At 39.6% G+C, this 23,429-nt stretch overlaps 1 protein-coding gene and 1 pseudogene across 5 annotated transcripts in view; one reads left to right on the top strand and one right to left on the bottom strand.

Moving 5' to 3' along the window:
* Positions 1-2,010: 2,010 nt before the first annotated feature.
* The window catches only part of CCNH (cyclin H), a 71,536-nt gene continuing 50,117 nt past the window's right edge, over positions 2,011-23,429 (top strand). For 2 of the 5 annotated variants that reach the window (XM_066381796.1, XM_066381799.1), the window contains exons 1-6: positions 2,011-2,261; positions 4,789-4,911; positions 9,748-9,821; positions 11,299-11,509; positions 14,007-14,170; positions 23,015-23,085. In XM_066381796.1, coding sequence (XP_066237893.1) covers positions 2,145-2,261; positions 4,789-4,911; positions 9,748-9,821; positions 11,299-11,509; positions 14,007-14,170; positions 23,015-23,085 — 760 coding nt within the window. In that variant the 5' untranslated portion in view covers positions 2,011-2,144. Of the gene's footprint in view, positions 2,262-2,291; positions 2,560-4,514; positions 4,604-4,788; positions 4,912-9,747; positions 9,822-11,298; positions 11,510-14,006; positions 14,171-23,014; positions 23,086-23,429 lie in introns of those variants that run through there. The other 3 variants (XM_066381798.1, XM_066381800.1, XM_066381801.1) reach the window with 3 other exon arrangements.
* LOC136403329 (heterogeneous nuclear ribonucleoprotein A1-like) lies at positions 14,401-15,226 on the bottom strand (annotated as a pseudogene).

Below are 23,429 nucleotides of genomic sequence, written 5' to 3'. Positions count from 1 at the left end.
TTGGCATATCCTTCCTTAACATAGTAAAAAGTTGACATAGAGGAACCATTTAAAACAGACCTAGGGCAGCCATTCCAAAGGAACTGCCTTGTATATCTTTTTGCTTAAAGCTTTGAAATGTTTAAACTGGGAAAAATAATTCCTGAACTGAACCAAACCAACGTTATATTCCAAAAAGTGTTTGTACAGCTAACAGAAAAGCTGCCATCCTGACCCCAAGGACTGAAAACGAGCTAGTTTTGAGAATTAGCACCACCATGTATAGCTAAAAATGAATTTAGCTTATTAGCACCAATAGAAGTTCCTTTCTTCTATTCAATTATTTCCCTTCCCTTCCTCATAAAAACCTCTTGCCTTCACCAATAATCAGAACACTATTTGGGTTCCCTAATAGCTATTCTTTGATCTCAAAAAAATGCTTGTTGCTTCTCACTGTTTTTTTTTTTTTTAGGTTAACACCTATTTTCTTTTTCATTCTTTTTAATTTTTTTTTTAAGTGAAAGGAGGGAAAATAGTAAGACAGACTCCTGCACATGCCTCCATCATGATCCACTTGGCAACCCCTGTCTGAGGACAATGCTTGAATTAACAGTTATTTTTAGTGCCTGATGCTGACCCTTGGACCAACCCAACTATCCTCAGTGCCCTGGGCCTATGCTTGAACCCATCAAGTCACTGGCTGCTGGAGGGGAAGCGAAAGAGAAGAGGGAGAGGGAAGGGAAGGGAAACAGACAGTTGCTTCTGTGTGTGCCCTGACTGGGAATCAAACCCAGAACATCTACACACTAGGCAGACTCTCTGTTCACTGAGCCAACCAAGCAGGGCCTCTTTTTCATTCTTGTTTTCTCTCTTTTGTTAGTCAATTTATTGATCCAAGTTATGGACACATGTTTAGGGAGTGTCTGGAACTCCAAAGTCAAAAACTATAAATGGTATAAGTTTAAGAAATTCAAATAATTCTGGAAAACTCCACCCTTAACTACACTCACCAAAATAAAACAAAAAAGAAGGAAAATTACTCCCTTTCTTATGCCTCTAAAAATCTTCATAGAAATCAAAGTTAGAGTTATTCTGCCCTCTTTTTAGCTGTGTGGTCTTTTCAATAGCTAAACTCTTTGTGTCTCATCATTTTTACCTGCTTTTATTTGTTGGTTAAAAAAAGAAAAACTATTTGCTGTAAGTAAATCCATCTTTCCCACATGATGTATGATGCACAGGAGAATAGTGTGCCTAAACGCACCAATATCAAAACAAGTAAAAACATTGGAAATAATGTAAATTTTGTATCTCAAGTGCAATTTTGAAAGTACTTGTAACAAAAAAAAAAAATGTAAATCTCTAAAGTATTAACAGATAGCTTATTATAAGATTTTCTTGGGGTAATCATGAAGATGGGAATCTCAAGAAAACCCTAAAATTACCACACATCATGGCTTCAGGAGATAGGCAATGGAGATCGGCAGGATGCAACCCCATCTAACAGAAAGGGAAGAAAAAAGGCAAAGAAAAAGAATGGGTCACATTAGTGGCAGAGCAGTACAAAAACAACACGTGCACTGCTGGTTTTCCAGCCACGCTCCTTGAGGCAGAGATTTTTGGTAGGGCTCCAGGCACTCTTTCGTAAGACCCTGACCGTTCTGCCTCAAGATCATTTCCACCTGACTGACAGGCCTAAGTCCTCAACTCTTTCAAGTCGGCTCAATGTCACCTTCTCATTGTGGCCTATTCTGAACACTCCATTTAAAAGTTGATGCCTCTCAAGTCCTTTCCCCACTTCTGATTACTCCATGTGAGTTACTTACTTATGTGATACTCTCCACACCCTCAGTTGATATTCCTAAAGACAAACCTGCCTGTCGCTTCTCCTTTAAATTATATAGAAAAGGGGCGGAGCTAGTGCCGAGGCTCACCGAAAGGAGGTGCATATCCGTAGGGTCCGCCCATTTACGTAGCAGGCGGTGTCCTGAGGACGCACGAGGCGCTATACTCCGTCCCGGAAACGCGATTGTGGACGGCACTACCACGTGACAGTGGCGTCAGCGCACCCGCGCCATCCCGCCTTTAGTCATCGCGCTTCAGGTTGTTCACGCCATGGTGTAGCGTTTGGAGTGTTTTCTCCGTAGGTCCTGGTCTCTGAATTAAGGATGTACCACAACAGTAGCCAGAAGCGGCACTGGACCTTCGCCAGTGAAGAGCATCTGGCACGGTTGCGGGCCGACGCCAACCGCAAATTCAAATGCAAAGCGGTGGCAAACGGGAAGGTGAGGGCGCCGGCGGCGGGCCGGCTCTCCTGGACTCTCAGCTCCGGAACAGCGCGGGACCCCCGCCCCCACTCCCCCGACCTTCTGCACACTTCCCCCTGCGGCCAGCGGTTGTCTGTTGAATGAACTGGCGAGCACCTCGCCGGTGCTGTAGGTACAGAGACGGACAACGCCATTCCCGCTGTGGAGTGGCAGACGGGTAACCAGTAACATGGCGGAGAAGGGACTGTAGGGTCTTCTCACAGGCGTCGATGCAGGGAAGATGGGGAAAGGACACTCCAGGCGGACCGAGCCACAGGTGCAAAGTGGGAGGTCAGAGGTTCAGGGCAGGTTCCTGGAATGCCCGGGTGTGGGTAGTGGAAGCTGAGCATCTCTGCAGGATCAGCTAGGAGGTGGGGACTTGTAAGCGGAAATAAGGAGTTTAAACTTCATGAAGAACTTTTATGGGGAACCTTTGAAAGATTTTAAATGGCAAGTTAACCTGATCGGATTCGGTACTAGGAGGAGCCCTCTGGCATCCTGGTGGTGAATGGATTGGATGGGTTAAGTTGGAGGCAGGGAGGCGAGGGACCGTTAGCACAAACCAGTTGACTTAGATGGTTTGGATTGTGGTCTGCCAGCTAAGTTCTGTTACGTGCTCCCAGCCATTTCTCTTTCATCTTTTCTCGTAAGTTCCAACACCTATTCTAGCTGGCTTCCCTCCAGCAATTATTCCATGTCTCAGACCTATTGAAACTGAGATACTGTATTTTTACCTTTGTCACTTATTTAGTATCACTTTATTTTTGTGCTGCTCAAAGTAGTAACATTATACTTAACTGTTCTAAGCATTTACCAAGTTAGCTCTTAATCCCCACAGCGACCCCCTGAGGTAACTATTAATATTTTTCTCCCTTTACAGCTGAGGAAACTTAGGTACAGAGCGGTTGACTAGCCTCTCATGGCTATCTTGCTAATTGCTAGTAAGTGGCAGAGCCACTAGTTCCAGCATTCCTACTCTAAACTGCAATTACATGCCACCTCTAAAATTAGCACCTGTGTAAGTTGCTGAGGGCTGTCACAAAAAAATTACGACAAACTAGGTGGTTTAAAGTGAGAAATTTATTATTTCACATTTCTGGAGGATAGAAGTCTGAGATGGAGGTGTTGGCCTATCAGTGCTTTCTGCAACTTCTAGAAGATTCTTCCTTTACTTTTCCTGCTTCTGATCACCCCAGGTGTTCCTTTTCTTGTGGTAGCATAGCTCCATCCTCCACCTTCATCTTTACACAGTCCCTCCCTGTGTCTCTGTCTCTGTATCTTCACCTGTTCTTTTTTTTTTTTTTTTTTTGTATTTTTCTGAAGTTGGAAACGGGCTGCAGACAGACTCCCGCATGCCCCCCCACCGGGATCCACCGGCACGCCCACCAGGGGGCGATGCTCTGCCTATCTGGGGCGTAGCTCTGTTGCATCCAGAGCCATTCCAGCGCCTGAGGCAGAGGCCGCAGAGCCACCCTCAGCGCCCGGGCCAACTTTTGCTCCAATGGAGCCTTGGCTGTGGGAGGGGAAGAGAGAGACAGAGAGGAAGGAGAGGGGGAGGGGTGGAAAAACAGATGGGCGCTTCTCCTGTGTGCCCTGGCCGGAAATCGAACCTGGGACTCCTGCACGCCAGGCCGACGGTCTACCACTGAGCAAACTGGCCAGGGCCTCACCTGTTCTTAGGACATCAGTCATTGCAGTAGGAGCCACTCTGCTCCAGTATGACCTTACCTTAACTAATTACATCTGAAGATACTATATTTCCAAATAAGGTCACATACATTCATTCTGAGGCACAGGCATACCTTGTTTTGTTGAGTTTCACTTTCTTGTGCCTCACAGCTGTTGCGGGTCTTTTTGTTTGTTTTGTTTTTTAAGAGGGCAAGACTGTACTGCAGAAAGATTACTATCTGCTTTATTGCAGTGGTCTGGAAGCAAGCCTGTACTGGGGGGTTAGGACTTCAACATATCTTTCATTTCGGTAGTTTTAATTAAACCAGTAACAGCACCTAATGGATATTTGTTGTAAAGTTGTATTTGTTAACTACCTGGTGTGTTCTGTAGAGAGTTTGCAAAGGGATGAGAGGTTATGTTTTTCAGAGTCAGGATTATTCTTGAGTCATGTTGATTTTACCTCAACTTGTGTGACTTAATGACTGAGAAGGAGGTCTTGAAAATTTTCCAACTATTAACAATGTGTATCTTTTTTTAATTTGTAAATCATGTTATCATACTTGTGAGCATATGCACACACTCCATCAGGATTACTTATACCTTAATGAAGCAAATATCCAGTTGACATTCTGAGAAATTCTGGAATGAAGGTATGGTTTTAGTTTATTGAATATTTTCCTTAAGCTATTTTTGTAATAAATAGCAATCCTATAAAGAAAAAATGAGGTGTGGTATATTTTTCTCTGACTAGAGATATAAACTACTCTGAACAGAGATAAATATTTTAAGATTATTTAATTTACTGAATTTTTATTGTAACTTTTGATCTATAAAGGTTCTTCCAAATGATCCAGTCTTTCTTGAGCCTCATGAAGAACTGACACTCTGCAAATACTATGAGAAAAGATTACTGGAATTTTGTTCAGTGTTTAAGCCAGCAATGCCGAGGTCTGTGGTGGTAAGTTATAGTAGTGAAGAAGTATAGTATCCTTTAACTGACTTCTGAAATAATGACCTCTTCAAAATTTGTAACTCAGTTCTGTATCCACTTCATTCAGGAATGCAGCTTGGTTATATAAATATATAATTTATGTATTTAAGTTTTTGTCACATTATCTATTTCTTAAATTATGAATTCCTGTATTATATCTTAGAAAGTGTCTCAATTCTCACTTAATAGAAGAATTTTGAGGTCTGCTAGATAGATTATGACATCCTCAATTTATAGAGAAAGGAAAAGTTTAATTACTTTTCCTCCAGGTTTTCAATTAATGAGTAGAACTGGAACGAGAACATAGACTAGTATAGTACTTTTTCATTTGTATCGCACATTTGAAATCATGCATTCATTCATCATTTGTAATCATATGCCCCAGGTGAAGCTCATGCCATAAGTAATAGAAACTGGAGATTTCCTTTGGGGAAAAAATTTTTTGTGTGATTGTTTCAGATATATGGGTCTGAGGATCCCGTGTGTGTGTGTGTGTGTGTGTGTGTTTTTACTATGATGGGGCAGTGGTGAGAAGAAACACGTAGAATTTCTGGCTATATGGATTTACATACTCTGTCCCAATAATTGTTTCTGTTTATTGTTTATAGAAGATAAGCTGAGATTAAAAAGCTGAAAGATACACAAAAAAGGAGTAGTAAATAATACTTTTTCCTTATTATCTCAGACTTGTTGTGAAGATCAAATATGGAAGTCTCTTAATTGAAAGTCTGAAGTTTTTTGTTTTTTGTTTTTTGTTTTGTATTTTTCTGAAGCTGGAAACGGGGAGAGACAGTCAGACAGACTCCCGCATGCGCCTGACCGGGATCCACCCAGCACGCCCACCAGGGGCAACGCTCTGCCCACCAGGGGGCAATGCTCTGCCCCTCCGGGGCGTCGCTCTGCTGCGACCAGAGACATTCTAGCGCCTGGGGCAGAGGCCAAGGAGCCATCCCCAGCGCCCGGGCCATCTTTGCTCCAGTGGAGCCTTGGCTGCGGGAGGGGAAGAGAGAGACAGAGAGGAAGGAGGAGGGGGGTGGAGAAGCAAATGGGTGCTTCTCCTATGTGCCCTGGCCGGGAATCGAACCTGGGTCCCCTGCACGCCAGGCCGACGCTCTACCGCTGAGCCAACCGGCCAGGGCCTGAAAGTCTGAAGTTTTAAAGTCATACAGAGTGAATAACTTGGTACACAGTAGGGAGTAGCCTCCTAGGACAATGGTTCTCAAAGTGTGCGCCAGGTTGCACTAGTGCACCCTAGAAGATTTCAGGTGCTCCCTATGGTATTCCAGAGAGATGTGCCTGTTGGGGACCAAAAAACCAACAGTGTTTTTGGAGTTTAGATATTTGGGGGACAGAGGTGTGGGGAATTGGCTGTAAGCTTGACAGTCTGCCCAACCCCCCACTCACTTGCCTGATTAGGTTGCAAAAGGCTGTTAAGCTGTGGTGCTGGATTGTTTACACTGCCCCCCATGTTCCCCGGAAAGACTGGAGGCAAGTTTCTTCTATCCTTTGTTTGGTATGAAGTTAAGATGGTATGTATGGTGGGGGTTTTGGATTGATGATTAAATGAAAAGACTTGTCTTTTGGAGCCTTTTGGATTTCTATAAAAGAAGAATATGTGGCACTATCTAAAAAAGCTTTGAACATTTTACTACAGTTTTTTGTTTTTTTTTTTACATAGGCAGAGATAGACAAGGACACAGACAGGAACGGAGAGAGAGATGAGAAGCATCAATCATTAGTTTTTCGCTGCACGCTGCAGCTTCTTAGTTGTTCATTGATTGCTCTTTCGTATGTCCCTCGACCGCGGGCCTTCAGCAGACCGAGTAACCTCTTGCTGGAGCCAGCGACCCTGGGTCCAAACTGGTGAACTTTTTGCTCAAGCCGGTGACCTCAGGGTCTCGAACCTGGGTCCTTCCGCATCCCAGTCCTACGCTCTATCCACTGTGCCACCACCTGTCAGGCCATTTCACTACAATTTTTAACATCTTATTTATGTGAATTAGGATTTTTCTACCCTCAACACAAAGAGTAAAACGAGAGGAATTCTTCAATGTATTGATGAGGAAATGAGAGTTTGCCTTTCAGATATATACCCAAACATTGAAGAAATCGTTAGGACACATCAGACTCATGTTTCTCATAAACACAAGAATGAAAAAACTTAACACATTTGCACCGGAACCTGCCGAATTTACTAAATCTTACTAAAAATGTATCTATATATATAAAAAGCTAACTTTTCTGTCTTTTTTTTATTTAACTCCTTTTTTTTTACAAATTCTAAAAAGCATAACTCAAAAAATGTAACATAAAAATGTTTTTTTAACATCAGAATAAATTTAATTTTGTCGTATTTATTTCATTTAATTACCATAAAAGCACGCTTGATCTTTATATTTTTTTCTTTAATATTTGACTTAATTATTATAACATATTTCTCAGAAATTTGTGTATAGTGTGTTTACAATAATTTGTAAGATTTTAAATGTGCCCCGACTTCAAAAAGTTTGAGGACCACTGTCCTGGGAAATAATCTCATTTTTATAGTTGAAAAAAATATGAAGTTTATTGAAAATAAGAAGTCCAAAAGTATTCATAGTGCGCTCTCAGTTTATTGGACCTTCTTCTGAGAGATCAAAGATAAAGGAACAAAAAAAAAAAAAAAAAAAAAGATAATGGAACATTTTAGTTACACTTGATTAGTTTCTATCTCTAGATTTAGGTTTTTTCTGATAAAAAAAGTATAGCAAGAAGTAGTTGGTTGATCTTTTCAGATGCAGAAACTGAATCCTTGAACGTACTTCTTTGTGGAATTTGTCTTTATACAAAATGCTTAGCTATAAAGAATTAGTGAAGAATTTTATTTTTAGTGTTACATAAAATATTTAAAAGGAAATATTTTTTCTTTTCCATGATGAAATAGATAAATGTTTATTTCATTGGTTCTAGCTAGATGAGATAATGGTTAGAAGTACAGGCAAGTCTTTGTTGAGTACAGCCCTGTCTTGTATTAAGATGTATGACTTTGAACTAGTCCATTAACCACATTAATACTCAGTTTCCTTCTCTGTAAAGTGAAGATAGCGCTCTTTCAGTCATTGTAAGGATTAAAATAAGATGGTAGTTGTGATTGGGACAGAGCTTGGCACATGGGATGCAGTCAGTAAATAGTAGGTGCTGCTTCTGTTTGGTTTGGCAGCAGTGATCATGGTTAATATCACAGTTCTGGAGTCGATTGAGAGAAGACTAATGGCTCCAACTGTGTTAGACTCAATATTTTTACAAGAGTGATTGGTTAAGCTTTGAACATTTATACTTTTCCTCCTTAAATCTTCTAATTTTGGCCACTTTTATTACTCTGAATTCTAAAATAAACATTCATTCATTCATTCATTCATTTTTAAGTGAGAGGAGAGGAGATAGACAAAGTTTCATATGTGCTCTGACTGGCAACCCCCATCTGGGGCCAATGTGCAAATCAACCAAGCTATCCTCAGCACCCGGAACCAACACTCAAACCAGTTGAGCCACTGGCTGCGAGAAGGGGAGAGGGAGAGAAAGGAGAGAGGGAAGAGAAGCAGATGGTTGCTTCTTGTATACCCTGGCCAGGGATTGAACTCGGGGCATTGCACACTGGGCCAATATTCTAGCCACTGAGCAAACTGGCCAGGGCAACATACATTTTTTTTTTTTTTTTGTATTTTTCTGAAGCTGGAAACGTGGAGAGACAGTCAGACAGACTCCCGCATGCACCCGACTGGGATCCACCTGGCACACCCACCAGGGGCGACGCTCTGCCCACCAGGGGGTGATGCTCTGCCCCTCCAGAGCGTCGCTCTGTTGTGACCAGAGCCACTCTAGCGCCTGGGGCAGAGGCCAAGGAGCCATCCCCAGTGCCCGGGCCATCTTTGCTCCAATGGAGCCTCGCTGCGGGAGTGGAAGAGAGAGACAGAGAGGAAGGAGAGGGGGAGGGGTGGAGAAGCAGATGGGCGCTTCTCCTGTGTGCCCTGGCTGGGAATCGAACCCAGGACTTCTGCATGCCAGACCGACACTCTACCACTGAGCCAACCGGCCAGGGCCCATACATTTTTTAATAAGCCAGTAACCATAGTAAGGATAAGTCAGGGTGGATAGTGAAAGACAGCGAAGGGTCCTTTGGCTGCAGTCTTTTTGTAACATTTTATCACAGTTTATTTTGGTTAAAGAAGAATTAAAGTTTGGTATTTTGTACGAATAACTTTTTCGAAGAAACTTTAAATTTGTTGGAGTGGCATTGGTTAATAAGATCATAAAGGTTTCAAGTGTACATCTCTATGATATATGAGCCATATATTGCATTGTGTGCCTACCACCCAAAGTCATATTATCTTCTGTCACTCTATATTTGATTCTCTGTACCCTTGACTACCCCTCTTCCCTTTGGTAACCACCCTGTTTGTGAGATTCATTTCTATATCGCACATAGTGAAATCATGTGGTTCGTAGCTTTTTTTGACTGACTGATTTCTCTTAGCATAATATTCTGAGGTCCATCCATGTTGTTACAAATGGCAGTATCTTTCTTACAGCTGCATAGTATTCTAAGGTATATACCGCATCTTCTTTAGCCAGTCATCTATGAAGGGACAGTTCACTTGTTTCCGGGCCTTGGCCACCATGAACAATGCTGCAATGAACATGGCATGCATATATCTTTGTAAATAAATATTTTCAAAGAAATTTTTGATGAATAAGTTTTTGTTTAAACTGAGTTTAACATGTATGTATAAATATATTCTGATAACAGTATATTTTTAACTTTAGGGTACAGCTTGTATGTATTTCAAGCGTTTTTATCTTAATAACTCAGTAATGGAATATCACCCCCGGATAATAATGTGAGTATAAGTGTAGTTTATTGATTTTTATTTAAGAAGATCTTTACGTGTGTGTGTGAAAATGAACTTCTAGTCAGGGGTGATTTCCTTAGACTTGTACTCTATTCTGAACTTCAGCTCCCTTGGGTAGACTCTTTATGTATTTATACCACTTCCCTATAATTCTGATGGCATTTGAACCTTAACTGGTCCAAATTCGGACTATGTTTTCTTTCAGGTTAGCTTCCCTGCCACCCCTTTCTAGTAGTGGCACCTTTCATCTCCCACTCACTGAATGGGAATCCCTGGTGCTGACTCCTCCTGTATCCATTTAGTTTATAAATCCTATAGGTCCGTATTCATATCACTGCTTTCTGCTGAGCGCTATGCCTATTAAATATAAAATTGAAAATAGTATGACTCATCAAAGAGCTTGCTGTCAATCACATTGTCCCTGTTTGTTTTTTCTCCTTTTCATTCCCATTTCTACCAGCCTAGGTCAGGCCCTTGTTACTTCCAATCTTGATTTATGTGATAATTTTATTACTAGTTTCTCACTCTGAGGTTTATGTAGTAGCTACGAGAGTTTGTTCCTAAATTAATACTCCCCTATTAATAGGGGATTATAAATGCTGGAGACTTCCACTGATGTGCCTTCCCCAAAGGTAGTTATTGAACCTTTTATCCCGTGTTCATATTGTACATATGTGTGTACTATTGTATTTTTTTTCTTCCATCTATATTTCTTTTTTTTTAAATACTCAGTGAGAGGAGGGGAGGCAGAGAAAGATTTCTGCATGCGCCCCAACTGGTATCCACCCGGCAAGCCCACTAGCGGACAATGCTCTGCCCATCTGGGGCCCTTGCTCTGTTGCAACCAGAGCCATTCTTCCTTAGTGCCGGAGGCAGAGGCCATGGAGCCATCCTCAGTGCCTGGGACCAACTTGCTCTAATTGAGCCATGGCTGCAAGAGGGGAGGAGAAGCAGATGGTCGCTTCTCCTGTGTGCCCTGACTAGGAATCGAACATGGGACATCCATACAGCGGGCTGACACTCTATCACTGAGCCAGCTGGCCAGAGCCCATTTATATTTCTTGATACAAAAGTGCTCCTATTTCTCAACTGTTTTGTTCTTCCAGATATTTAGGTTGAACTATATGAAACTGCCATTAAGTTTATAATGGTTGAATGCTATGGTAATATTATGTGATTCAACCTCATTTTATAGTTTCCTATGGAATTAAAGTTTGAACAGGAAAATTTATCTGTCTCTCGTATTTTTTTTTTTTAATATCCTGTGATGCCTACCATAGCCACTTGTGAATATTAGGCAATTTTAGAACATACTTTTAGAAATAAAATAATATTTTTCAAAATGTCTTCATATCCCTGATTGTGTGTGTGTGTGTGTGAGAAAATTTCTTTCTAGTAAAAGGGTAATTTAGACTTGCATTCTATTCTGAATTTAAGATTCTTCATTCTTTCTATTTTCCTTTAGGCTCACTTGTGCATTTTTGGCCTGTAAAGTAGATGAATTCAATGTATCTAGTCCACAATTTGTTGGAAATCTGCGGGAGAGTCCTTTGGGACAGGAGAAGGCACTTGAACAGATTTTGGAATATGAACTGCTTCTTATACAGCAACTTAATTTCCACCTTATTGTCCACAATCCTTATAGACCATTTGAGGGCTTTCTCATAGATTTAAAGGTAATCTTGTTGATATAAAGTAAACTGGTAGATTGTAATCCATTGCTATTATTCTGTAACCAAAAGAATCCAAAATTTTATTATAACTTTTAATTATCGTAATTGCTACATCATGGGCTCAGCTAAAACAAGAATGTTGCCTTGACAATAGGGCAGCATTTCTCAAACTTCACTCTGCATCAGAATCACCTGGAAGGCTTGTTAATTCTTTGCTGGGCTAAATTAGAAGTTCAAAGCTTCTAATTTAGTAGATCTGCAAATACTGATCCAGGAATCATAATGGGGACCATTGTGATTTAGAGTAATGCTTTTAAAAACTTAGGATAACTCTGATAACTCAAGTATCCTGTCATAGATCTCATTTAAAGAACCATAAAATATTTTTTAAATTTTAAACTAGAAGATTGCTAAGTGACTTCTAGCTTTAGTGCATTGTGATCAGGAATCAGTATGTAGGCATAAAAATGTAATAAGTACTGACAAAAGCAACTTAAGTTATTTTCTTTTGACAGTGAAAGAGGAGCTGGATAGTCTTGAGTAATCAAACTGATTTTCTATGGAACATTATAGTCAGTGAGGCGAGCCCTATTAAGATTAGGGAACCTCATTTTATTATACTAGACCTCTTGGTTGTATTGTTTTCTTTAGCAGCACCAAGAAATCTGGCTATGGTTGCAAAGCAGAAAGTTTGTTGAATTAGCATATAGTGAAAGTTTTGCCAGAAATGTGTTTGCAGCTTATTGGGGCAGGAAATTCAAGAGAGAAATAAGACCAAAGGACATGGCTGAGTAGGAGCAAATAGAGGGGTATCCAGGGACCAAAGATTTTAAAGAAAACAGCCGTGAAATAATTGAGCAAATGAATTGGGAAAAGGAACACTGTGGTCGGAGTGGAATGTCTGAATTTATCATATCAAAGTTCAGGCATTTGGGGATATAACAAGACCTAGGTGTTACTACACAATTGTATCTGATACTTTTTTTCAAATTACAGAGAAGATTTCTTACTGCTTGGAGATCTGAATGTGAATATCTACAGTAAATCCAAGGATTCAGGGCTCATCTTAAAAGGATAAGAATTGTCAGGAAATATGATGACTTCGATGTTTCTTAGGCATAATCTAGAAATAAGGTTTATTTCCATTTGCTTCTTCCCAAAAGTAAATGTTAAGTAGAGGAATTTCAAATCAAAATGAGGTGGTGCTTTGGTTCCTAATGTCTTAACTAGAAAGCCCGGCGGTCATACGAAATGACTGCTGTTCTAGATATTATAAATTGTAATTAAAATGATTTGTGCAAAGGTGTCTGCTAATTCAAACTGAATTACCCAGGGCAGGCGGCGAGGACGCCCCTTTGCTTACTGCCCCACGGGGTTTCCCCCTTCTACTTGCTTAATTGCTTAAAGTAGAGTGCAATGAAGGAAACCACTGGCGGTACATTTCTTAAGAGCCACCGCTAGTTCAATAAATATAGGTGATTTAAATAATAAAATGTTAATTCACATGTCAAAGATCTCTTTGTACACATTTCTTGTGTAGATCTTTCCATCATTTTTAAGCTCGCCTTGCAGAGGACCATCAATTATTTTTAATTTTACGTCCGTTCTTTCACGAACTCTTGAACAGGCAACATAAAGTTGACCATGTCCAAATGCAGGCTCAGGTAAAAAAATGCCAACATGCTTAAGCGTTTGGCCCTGAGACTTATTGATGGTCATAGCAAAGGCAAGTTTTACAGGAAATTGTCTACGTCTCAATTGAAACGGCAACCCTGTTTGAGATGGACCCAAATCAATTCTTGGAATGACATGTATTTCACCTTTAGAGGAGCCAGTCAAAGACTTAGCTATTATTACATTATTTTTCAATTGGAGAACCTCTAGTCTTGTATCATTGCAAAGACCCTTTCTGGTGTTAAGATTTCTTAACAGCATAATAATTGCTCCAATCTTTAACCTCAATTTGTGAGGTGGCATGCCAGAAGGTGGGACTATTTGAATGCCGTGGCAACTTCACCCCATTGGCTAGTACAGTTACGCAAGCTACCAATAAGCTATTGGCAACAAACAGACACTTAAGCCGCATATAATAAAGATAAGAATCACTGGGTTGCCTGGGAAGAGTTTACCTGGGAGTATATATTTCTTAGATCCAGTTCAGACCCAATGGGATTTCTAAATGACTCCTTTCCCCTTCCTCTTGTGGAAAAGGACAGCAGCTGGATTAACAAATCAGAATAGTCAAGTACTGTGCTGGGAACTTGAGTTATATTATCTTAAAGCATCTGTTTCTTATTTAATGACTGTACTTTCAGTACATTCCAGTGATGAGTACAAAATAATCTTCCGTGGAAAGATTGTTGATACTGGGGTGTAGAAAAGGAATTACTTTTATAAAAGCATCCTGTTTTAAGCACTTTCCAGTTAATACAAATATGTTGAACTGTTGTTACTCCATTAAACCCTCATAAGTAATAACATTTGTGAACTTTCTTTCTAGACCCGCTATCCCATGTTGGAGAATCCAGAGATTTTGAGGAAAACAGCAGATGACTTTCTTAATAGAGTCGCGTTGACAGATGCTTACCTTTTATACACACCTTCGCAAATTGCCTTGACTGCCATTTTATCTAGTGCATCCAGAGCAGGAATTACAATGGAAAGGTATTTGTGTTTTAATTTAGATCATTCAGTTTATTCCATCCTAGAATCTGAGTTAAGTAAGGTTCACTTTGTGAAAATAGTCCTTCATATCACCTATGATACTGTCTAAAATCTATGTAGCAGCTAGGCCCTGCCGCCACTGTGCTTGGCTGAGTTCACAAATCTCTTGTAACCTGTAGCTACCTTGTCACTTCTCTGGCCCTCCTTTCCTGCTAAGCTTTGTTAGTACTTCAGCTACTGCCATAGCTACTGCTGCTGCTGGATCTGCCAAATCCACCTTGGTTTTGTGGTTTGGCAAGGTATTGTTCTCTACCACCATAGGGGCCAGAGTTTCTGCCTCCAAAGTTTCCTCCTTTCATGGGACCAAAATTTGAAGATTGATTGTTGTAGTTGCTAAAACCATTGTAGCTTACGCCACATCCTACGTTGCTTCTGTCATTACCAGATCCATTTACAGCCGTCCTCACTGCCACAATATCTATTACTATTATGGCTGCTGCCAAAGCCCCCTCAACCACTGAAATTTCCTGCATGACCAGAGTTGTCATTCCTACCAAAACCAACCTCCACACCAACCTGCAACATTTCCAGAAACTTTTGGACCTCTGGCTGGATGAAGCAGTAGCCATCTTTTACTTAGCTAGGGCTTTTCCTTACATCCTAGTTGTGGCCATTTACAATGTGGTATTTCTGAATGATAGGCTTGTCCATAGAGTATGGTCATCAAAGGCTACAAAAAGTAAAGCTTATTTTTGCCACTGTCTTCGTCAGTCATGATTTCAGTCATTTTAATTTTCCGATACTGATCAAAATAATCTCTTTGGTGATGTTCTTCAATTTTCTTTAATGCCACTGACAAAAGTCTTTTTTCACAGTTAAGTGGGCACTAGGTCTTTGGCAATCTTCTCTTAAAATAGCCTTCTTTGGTTCCACAACTCTTCCATCCCCCTTGTGTGGCCACCTCCTCCACAGTGGCAGATGTGACAAACCAAAGCCTCGGTCGGGATCACTTGGTGTTGGGAACTCATCACTACACAGTTCTGGAGTATTCTCCATTCCTCAGAATGCCTCCTCAGACTTTCATTGGTTTTTTAAAAGCTCAAACCTCCAATAAAGAGCTTCTGCAGCTGCTCTGACTCTTTGAGAGACTGACTTAGACATGGCTACTGCAGGAGAGGAGACTTGAATGATGCTTACTCAACAGTGTCCACCAGCAAAAGTCTATTTTCTTTTGCATGTATCTGTTCAGTTTTCCCAGCACCATTTATTGAAGAGACTATCTTTACCCCATTGTAAATTCTTGCCTCCTTTGTCATAGATTAATTGATCATATAGGCATGGCCTTATTTCTGGACTTTCTATTCTGTTTCATTGATCTACATGTCTGTTTTTATGTTAGTACCATATCCTTGTAGTATAGTTTGATACCTGGTAGTGTGATACCTCCAACTTTGTAGCTGGCAAGATTCCTTCGTTATTTGGGGTCTTTTGTGGTTCCATATAAATTTTAGGATCATTTGTTCTAGTTCTGTGAAAAATGCCATTGGATTTTTGATAGAGATTACATTGAATTTGTAATTGCTTTGGGTACTATGGATGTTTAAATGATGTTAATACTTCCTATCCATGAGCATAGTATGGGCTTCCATTTATTTGTCTCTTCATTGTCTTAGCGTTTCCCTAGTACAGGTCTTTTACCTCCTTGGTTAAGTGTATTCCTAGGGTTTTGTTTTTCTTTTTTCTGATGCAACTAAATGGGGTTTTCTTTCTGATTGTTTTTGGTATTTAAAATGTAAATGATTTCTGAATAGTAATTTTGTAGTTTTTTGGTGACATCATTAGTACTTACTGTTCTGTTCAGATTTTCCATTTTTTCCTTGATTGTCTTAGAAGATTGTATTTTCCTAGGAGTTTATCCATTTTTTACAGGTTGTCCAGTTTGTTGACATAGAAGTGTGTAATATTTTCTTATAACCCTATGTATTTCTGTGGTGTCAGTCATCACTTTTATTTCTGATTTTGCTCTTACTCTTATACTTCTAGTACCCCTATGATGCCAGTGTTGTACACATGATGTTCCAGAAGTCCTTTAAAATGTCCTCACTTTTTTAATTCTTTTTTCTCTTGCTGTTTGGATTGGGTGTTTTTTGCCACTTAATCTTCTAGATCACTTATTTGATCATTTGCTTTATCTCATCTGCTGTTGATGCTGTCTAATGTATTCATTTCAGTTATTGTAGTGGTTGGCAAACTCATTAGTCAACAGAGCCAAATATCAACAGTACAACAATTGAAATTTCTTTTCAATTTTTTTTAAAACCTAAACTATATAGGTAGGTACATTCCTTATCGAAGTAGCACCTCCATGTGGTATTTTGTGAAAGAGCCACAGTCAAGGGGCCAAAAAGCTGCATGTGGCTCATGAGCTGCAGTTTGCCGACCAGAGAGTTATTGTATTCTAAATTTTAGACTGGTTCTTTTTATGGTTTCTCTTTGTGTATGTTTTCACTGAGTTCATCTGTTATTCCCTTAAGTTCATTGAGCATCATTATAACCAGTGTTTTGAATTCTGTACCTGATAGATTGCTTGTCTCCCTTTTATTTATTTTTCCTTAATCTTTGTCTTCTTTCATTTGAGACACGTTTCTGTCTTGTTTTGGTTGCTTCCCTGTATGTTTTCTATATATTAGGTAGATCTTTTATATCTCTCAGTCGTGGCAGGGTGTCCTTTTGTGGTATATGTCCTGTTAGTTTCAGGTGTACAACCTAGTCATTGGACATTTATATATATATCTTATGAAGTGATTAGCCTGATAAAACTTGTACCCACCTAACACCAAACATACTTATTAGAATGTTATTGATTATAGTCCCCATGCTATGGTTTGCATCTTCATAACTATCCTATAACTACCAATCTGTACTTATTACCCTTTACCCTTTTCATGTATCCTGCCAACTCCTCTCCCATCTGGCAGATGTCAAAATGTTTTCTGTATTTTTGATCTGTTTCAATTCTATTTGTTTGTTTAGATTTTTAGATTCCACATATAAGTGAAATCAGATGGCATTTGGTCGTTTGACCCCCGCCGGGGTCGCGACCCACAGGTTGAGAACCGCTGTGTTAGACTATTTCACTTACACAATACCCTCTAGGCCTATCTTTGTGGCTGCAGATGACAAGATATCATTCTTTTATATGGCTGAGTCATATTCCATTATAAAGGGTGAGACAAAAGTAGGTTTACAGTATGAGTGCATGGAACAGTTTATTCTTGTATTATTTATTAAATTATTTTGTTTTTTCATGCAAACAAATGTAAACCTGCTTTCGTCACACCCTATATATATGCACTACTTCTTTATCCATTGATCTATTGATGGACACTTAAGTTGTTTTTCTATCTTGGCTATTATAAATATTGCTATAATGAACTTATGGATGCATATAGGTCTTTCCAATTTAGTGTTATGGGTTTCTTCAAATAAATACCCAGAAATGGAATTGCTAGGTCCTACTTTGTCTCGTTATAGCCTTTGTTTTAGGGTCTGATTTGTCTAATATGAGTATCACTGTCCTGTTTTTTGTTGTTTCCTTTTTTATGAAATATTTATCCATCCCCTTACTTTCAGTATTTGTGTCTTTTGATGTAAGGTGAGTCTTTTGTAGACGGTACACATGTAAGTGCCTTGTTTTCATATCTATTTAGCCATTCATTTAATCAGTCTTTTTGAATGAAACATTTAATCTATTTGCATTTATAGTAACTTTTTGATAGATATGTATCTACTAGAAAGCCCGGCGGTCATATGAAATGACCGCTGTTCTAGATATTATAAATTGTAATTAAAATGATTTGTGCAAAGGTGTCTGCTAATTCAAACTGAATTACCCAGGGCAGGCGGCGAGGACGCCCCTTTGCTTAGTGCCCCATGGGGTTTCCCCCTTCTACTTGCTTAATTGCTTAAAGTAGAGTGCAATGAAGGAAACCACTGGCAGTACATTTCTTAAGAGCCACCGCTAGCTCAATAAATAAAGGTGATTTAAATAATAAAATGTTAATTCACATGTCAAAGATCTCTTTGTACACATTTCTTGTGTAGATCTTTCCATCATTTTTAAGCTCGCCTTGCAGAGGACCATCAATTATTTTTAATTTTACGTCCGTTCTTTCACGAACTCTTGAACAGGCAACATAAAGTTGACCATGTCCAAATGCAGGCTCAGGTAAAAAAATGCCAACATGCTTAAGCGTTTGGCCCTGAGACTTATTGATGGTCATAGCAAAGGCAAGTTTTACAGGAAATTGTCTACATCTCAATTGAAATGGCAACCCTGTTTGAGATGGACCCAAATCAATTCTTGGAATGACATGTATTTCACCTTTAGAGGAGCCAGTCAAAGACTTAGCTATTATTACATTATTTTTCAATTGGAGAACCTCTAGTCTTGTACGATTGCAAAGACCCCTTCTGGTGTTAGGATTTCTTTCTCTTTTTTTTTTTTTTTTAATTTTTTTAAATTAATTTTTATTTAATTTTATTTATTCATTTTAGAAAGGAGAGAGAGAGAGAGAGAGAGAGAGAGAGAGGAGACAGAGAGAGAGAAGGGGGAGGAGCAGGAAGCATCAACTCCCATATGTGCCTTGACCAGGCAAGCCCAGGGTTTTGAACCGGCAACCTCAGCATTTCCAGGTTGACTCTTTATCCACTGCGCCATCACAGGTCAGGCCTGGTGTTAGGATTTCTTAACAGCATAATAATTGCTCCAATCTTTAACCTCAATTTGTGAGGTGGCATGCCAGAAGGCGGGACTATTTGAATGCCGTGGCAACTTCACCGCATTGGCTAGTACAGTTACGCAAGCAACCAATAAGCTATTGGCGACAAACAGACACTTAAGTCGCATATAATAAAGATTAGCGTTTCATTTATATTTTTTATCTTCTCAGAGAAAGATGAAAGATCATTTTAACATATTTGTAATACTGAATTGGTAATGATGTACTCCTTTAGCTATTTTTTGTCTGGGAGGCTCTTTTTCTGTCTTCCAATTCTAAATGATAGCTGTGCTTGGTAGAGTCATCTTTGTAGGTACTTTTTTCATCACGTTGACTATATTGTACCAATCCCTTCTGGTCTGCAAAAGTTACTGTTGAAAAATCATCTGACAGTTTTATGGGAGCTCCCTTGTAGGTAACCGACCGATTTTCTCTTACAACTTTTAAGCTTCTTTGTCTTTAACCTTTGCAGTTTTAATCTGTGTGTCTTCTTGTGGGCCTCTTGATTAATCTTCTCTGGGCCTTTCTGTGCTTCTTGGACTTGGAATTTTTTGTTGTTGTTCACCAGATTAAGGAAGTTTTCAGTCATTATGTCTTCAAATAGGTTCTCAATCCCTTGCTCCCTTTCTTCAACTTCTGGCACCCCTATGTTGGTACACTTCATGTTGTCCAGAGGTCCCTTAAACTATCTTCTCATTTTTTAAAATTCTTTTTCCTATCTGCTCTGAATGTTTTGTTACCTTGTCTTCCCAACCACTGATTGGATTTTCTGCTTCATCTAATCTGCTGTTGATTCCTTCTGGTGTATTTTTCATTTCAGTTGTTATATTCTTCATTTCTGACTGTTTATTTTATATGGTTTCTGTGTTCTTTTTTTATGCTTTTGAACTTCTCACTGTATATCCTTGAGCATCATATAAACACTGTTTTGAACTCTGTATCTGGTAGTTTGATTACTTCCATTTCATTTAGTTCTTTTTCTGGAGATTTCTCTGTTCTTTTATTTGAAGTATCTTTACCCCCCCATTTTGGCTGCCTCTCTGTTTTTTTTTTTTTGTTTGTTTTTTATCTATAGTGGTACCTTGAGATATGAATTGAATTCGTTCTGTAACCAAGCTCATAAGTCAATCAACCCATATATCAAACTGCTGATACTGGACCTGTGCACCAACGTGCCAACTGGCAGCAGCTTCCTGAATCATGACTCATCTTGGGATTTCGCTTGGATCTCAAACAAAAATACGGACCAAGTCACAGCTCGTATCTTAAAAAAAAAAAAAAAAAAATTTGTATGTTGGTCTGTTCGTATCTCAAGGTACCACTGTACTTAGGTAGATCTGCTATGCTTTCTAGTCTTAGCATGATGGCCTTATGTAGTAGATGTCCTGTAGGTCCCAGTGATGCAGCCTCTCCAGTCACCCAAGCCAGGCGCTCTAGATGTACTCGCTGTGGTAGCTGTGTACAACCTTCTGTTGTAGTTGAGCCTTGATTGCTATTGATTCATGAATGGGAAGAATCAGCTCCCAGGAAGATTGGTGACTCCAGGGATGGAGCTGCTGTGCAGGGGCTGACGCTGCCGAGCAGAACTTGCTTCATCAGGGCCCTGTTGCCGACCTGTTCTACTTCCTGAGTATGTCACTCATGCGGTTGTCAGGTGGTGCTCCAGGATGGTCTGAATCTGGCTACTTTGTGCACTGGCTTTGGTGCCTCCCAGGACATGTAGACCAAGGTCAGCCACCATCTGTGCGCAGCCCATGGTCATGCAGCATGAGGTATTGAGTGATCTGTAGATGGCTGGTCCTTATGCTGGGCTTGGAGTTGCCCAGAAGAGGCTAAGCTGTGAACTGGTCTTGCTGCTGTTAGTGCCAGGACTGGGGCCACTCAGCAAGAGGTATGTAGCATGCTCAGGCCCGATATTGCTTATTTGGGGTTTGTGAACATTTGAGACAGTATAAGAAAGTCCACAGCATGAGCCAAGACAGGACAGTTGTGGGACAAAGTCTCAGGAAATTTCCAGGTTGGGGCAAGCACTGTTAGGTTGATGGAGACTTAGATATGGTGCCTGTCTGCATCTGCAGGGAGAGGGCTCAACAAAGGAACAATGACCTTTGCCAGCACTTTGGGTGAAAGCTGCTCCTCTAGTCCCTCATCCCAGAGCCAGACAATTCAGTACCTCCTTGAATGTCCTAAGTGCCTTTTGAGCTGTTGTCAGAGTGCTGGGAGTCAGAATGAGTCAGTCCATGTAAGTTCATGCTCAGGCCCTTTAAAAGGATTGCCTGGGCACCAACCTGGAACGCTGAGGTTGCTGGTTCAAAACCCTGGCTCTCCTGGTAAAGGTACATATGGGAGTTGGTGCTTCCTGCTCCTCCCCCCTTCTTTCTCTCTCTCTCCCTCTCTCTCTCTCTCCCTCTTCTTCCATCCCTCTCCCTCTCTCTCCCTCCCTCTTCTTCCTTCTCTTCTTCTCTCTAAAATGAATAATATCTTTAATTAAAAAAAAAAAACAGGGTCACCTGAGACTTCAGCAGCCCTTCATCTTACTGAACCACAGTCTTCACTGGTTTTCACAGCCAGAAGTTATGGGCCTTCTCTTCCCCACACTAGAACCCTGGCCTCAGATCCTGGTGTGGGCTGGGATTCCTTTCTTCTCAGAGAGGACCTCCACAGCCAAGATATCCTTCCCAATTTTTAATCACTACATGTGGGTATGGGACCAGCCTGTTCTGTATCTCCTCCCCTCCCACCAGTCTCAACCTGGCTTCTTCTTTGTATTCTTAGTTTTAAGACATACATTCAGCTAGATTTCAGGTAGTTCTCAATGGTGGGTGGTCTCTAATTATAATTTTGTTATGGTTGTGGGAGGATGCAAATACCATGTTTCCCTATGCCTCCATTTTGGCCAGAAGCCTCCCTTCTAATTCTTAATTACCACCCCCTGGGTGATGGACCAGCCCATTTTGCATCTCTGTTCCTTTTACTAGTCTTGGCATGGCTTCTTTCTGTCCTCACAGGAATTCTGTTCAGCTAGTCTTCAGATGGTTTTCTGTGATGGTTTTATAATTTTGTTGTAATTTTTATATGGTCATGAGAGAAGGCAAGCACAATGTCTACCTAGTCTACCATCCTGAACGAAGCGAGTTGTATTGCTTTTATATTATTAATTGGTTTCAAAAAGGGACAGCCCTGTGCTGTTGTCATATTCTGGATAATGCTTTAGATTACAACTTATAGGATATTCTACAGTTAGTTCTGGGTTTTCTTCTTTTTCACTGAATTTATGGCTTTCTTATTTTTGCAATTTTATTTCATCCAAGAGTAAACTTAATTTCAAGGTATTCACATTTGAAATACTACTTATGCCTTGAAAATCTGTTCACTTGGGCTTATGATCAATTATATATCAAGTTTAGATACATAAAACCTCAGAGCAAATAGTTAAATAAAAAATTAGCTTCATATACTGTCATTGGTTCTGAGAAAAATGAATAACTGGGCTTCGTAGCCATATGAAAAAGTATTAAAATTTTTGATTTGGACATGATGCAAAAAAGGTATAATAGACTTGTAAAGCAAGGGGTGATATTCTTACTGGTTTTAGTAGCTATTAGACCCAAGAACAACAACTATAATTAACATGAACTTGGTATTGAGAAGAGAGATAATCCTTAGTAATGCCAAGTTCCAGCTGTGACCTGTTTGCCATATGACTTTGTGCAAGTTACATGGTCATGACCTGTCTGTTCCTGCTACTCAGACTCTTCATCTGTAAAATGAGGTTCGGACTCATAATGTTGATATACTAAACACTTAACATTAAAAGTAATGATTGTTGCTATTGTTATTTTCTTACCTCTGAAATTGAATGAAACTTTGAATATTAAACATTTTAATAATTAGTTTAATAATAGTTTTGTGGAGTCCAAATTATTGTTTTGTAATACTTTGTAAATTAATTTGAAAGTTGACCTTGATGATGAATTAAATATGGAGGAAAATAACTTCTCAGGTTTTCTCAAGATGCTATAATGAATCCAAATAGATTAAAACTTTTTTCCTTTTTTGCCAGTTATTTATCAGAAAGTCTGATGCTGAAAGAGAATAGAACTTGCTTGTCACAATTACTAGATATAATGAAAAGTAAGTAAAAGAACACCTTACAAAATATTCTATATAACAGAGCTACTTTGTAAAATATCATCTTGATATTTAAATTGAGGTAACAGATGTTGTTTATATACTGCTCACAAAAATGAGGGGATATTTTAAAATGAATATGAAGCTATAAAATATCCCCTCATTTTTGTGAGCAGTATATTTACTTTCATTGAATTATAATCTTTGAGGCATGAAGGATGTAATGGTGGGAAACAAATAGAAAGGTATATGTAAAAAACAGTTTTTATACATATAGAACTTAAGAAAGTAAAAATATAATCAGATTCAGAAAGGGTTGAGTTTCAAAACAAGTTATTCTAAAGTTT

Source organism: Saccopteryx leptura, chromosome 4 (genome assembly GCF_036850995.1).
Source record: "Saccopteryx leptura isolate mSacLep1 chromosome 4, mSacLep1_pri_phased_curated, whole genome shotgun sequence".
NCBI lineage: Eukaryota > Metazoa > Chordata > Mammalia > Chiroptera > Emballonuridae > Saccopteryx > Saccopteryx leptura.
Note: the sequence above shows the minus strand (reverse complement) of the source record. Positions and strands in the feature narration are given on the sequence as shown.